The following is a 1,661-nucleotide window of genomic DNA, read 5'->3' as shown; positions in this document are numbered from 1 at the left end:
TATAAACAGCTTTTTATAAGGTAAAAATAATAAAACAAGGTCTTTGTCTGCAGTGATTAGACATGTTTTTTTATTATTGTCATTAGTGATTATCTCAATTTCAGCTAAAAGAATTGCCAAAATCCTACACACTGTGCCCTTACTTCTTACCAAGCAGAGAGAAATAATTTTGCCAGTGTAATTGTCAGGAGAGATGATGGTCCCCAGAACCATGGGCTCCAAATATTTTGACACCAGCGATTTCATGGGGAACTCAGCTGGGTTCACAATGGTGAGCTCTTCACTGCCGTTCTCCTGGAAGGAGGAGAAGATTCAAACAGAGAATTACTATAGTAACACGTATCGCTTTGTTTCAAGTTGAAGAACTAAAAATGGTCTTTCACCTAATTTCATTCTGACAAATAATAAACTTTTTGATAGGCTGACAAAAAAGAATAAGAAAATCTTATTTTAAAAATGACAGTTGTTGTTTTCAGTGTGGAAAAACATTTTCTACATGATGCATTTAACTCTCCTGTTGTCATTACGCTAAAACCTTTTAAACGATCTCTTGAAGACTTCTTTTCGAGCATCACATGTGTATCATTCAACAGGAAGGTATTTTAGTGACATAAGACCAACCGGATCGATAATTCATTCTAAAGTGATCAGCGTGAGCCAAGCTCAGCAGTGAAACTGGAAGATACATGTGCAGGAGCCAGCTCTTACTTTGATGAGTTTGGCCGAGGACAGGACAGCCTTGTAGGGCACGGTGGGTGCAGTTACGATGACTGAAGCATTGTACTCCTGCTCCAGCCTCTGATTAAACACCTCCATGTGTAGAATACCCAGGAAACCAAGTCTGCAGGAACACAAGAAATCACACAAGTTGGATTTGTTTTATGTGACATAAAAAGTTCAGGTACTGGATTCTGATAGCTCAGAGTGTATGAGATAAATTACCACAACTAATTTACACAGATTTCCACCATCTGGGCTGGAAGCAATTTTTATTGGGATAAAGGATAATACAGTATAAGAACCCTTACTATTAAAAACAATTGTTTAGATTTTTTGTACTTGCATTCTGTTGAAAAGATATGACTAATTATTATCTCACATTTGGACAATTTCAGTTTGGAGAAATAAAGCTCCAAAAGGTTTAAGTGAAGCCTTTAAACAATGCAAATCTTTTCCATTGGTTTAGGCCATGCCCATTTTCACCTAAACAATTTTTTTTCTGCTGTGCAAAAATTGCAAAATCTACTTTTAGCATCTTTCCAAAGGTTTGATGTTCAATCGCCAAGAAACTAAGTATCCGAAATCTAGATAGTATGCTGGTTCTAAGTTTTGAAGGAGGACAAGTATTTTACTTTTTTAATGTGTGAGTTATGCCTAAAAAGCTTAGGCAAGCTAGCAAAACACAAATTCTGCCACATCTTCAAAACATCAGCACATAATTAGATGAAAATCATACTCCTGGTATGGAGGTCAGTTTTGAGTTAGTAGACCAAATTTCAAAACCATTGAGGTTTAGGGGACGCTATAAACCACTGTTGTGGAATACTGATTATGTATCACCTGGACACTGTCCACTCGTTCCTGTTCCTGCAGATATGAACACTTGTTCATATCTTGTGATATCCTTCCGGATGTCAGCATCAAGCTGACCTACTTCATGT

At 37.0% G+C, this 1,661-nt stretch overlaps 1 protein-coding gene across 1 annotated transcript in view; it reads right to left on the bottom strand.

Moving 5' to 3' along the window:
- Window positions 1-1,661, bottom strand: part of LOC106518954 (translation factor Guf1, mitochondrial) — a gene marked incomplete at its 5' end in the record, with an annotated part of 31,700 nt that overhangs the window by 7,085 nt on the left and 22,954 nt on the right. The window contains 2 exon segments of the mRNA XM_014010405.1: window positions 151-294; window positions 709-841. Coding sequence (XP_013865859.1) covers window positions 151-294; window positions 709-841 — 277 coding nt within the window.

This window comes from Austrofundulus limnaeus, unplaced genomic scaffold (assembly GCF_001266775.1).
Source record: "Austrofundulus limnaeus strain Quisiro unplaced genomic scaffold, Austrofundulus_limnaeus-1.0 Scaffold68, whole genome shotgun sequence".
NCBI classification, from domain to species: domain Eukaryota; kingdom Metazoa; phylum Chordata; class Actinopteri; order Cyprinodontiformes; family Rivulidae; genus Austrofundulus; species Austrofundulus limnaeus.
The sequence above is the reverse complement of the archived record's forward strand: the minus strand, read 5'-3'. Positions and strand labels throughout refer to the sequence as shown.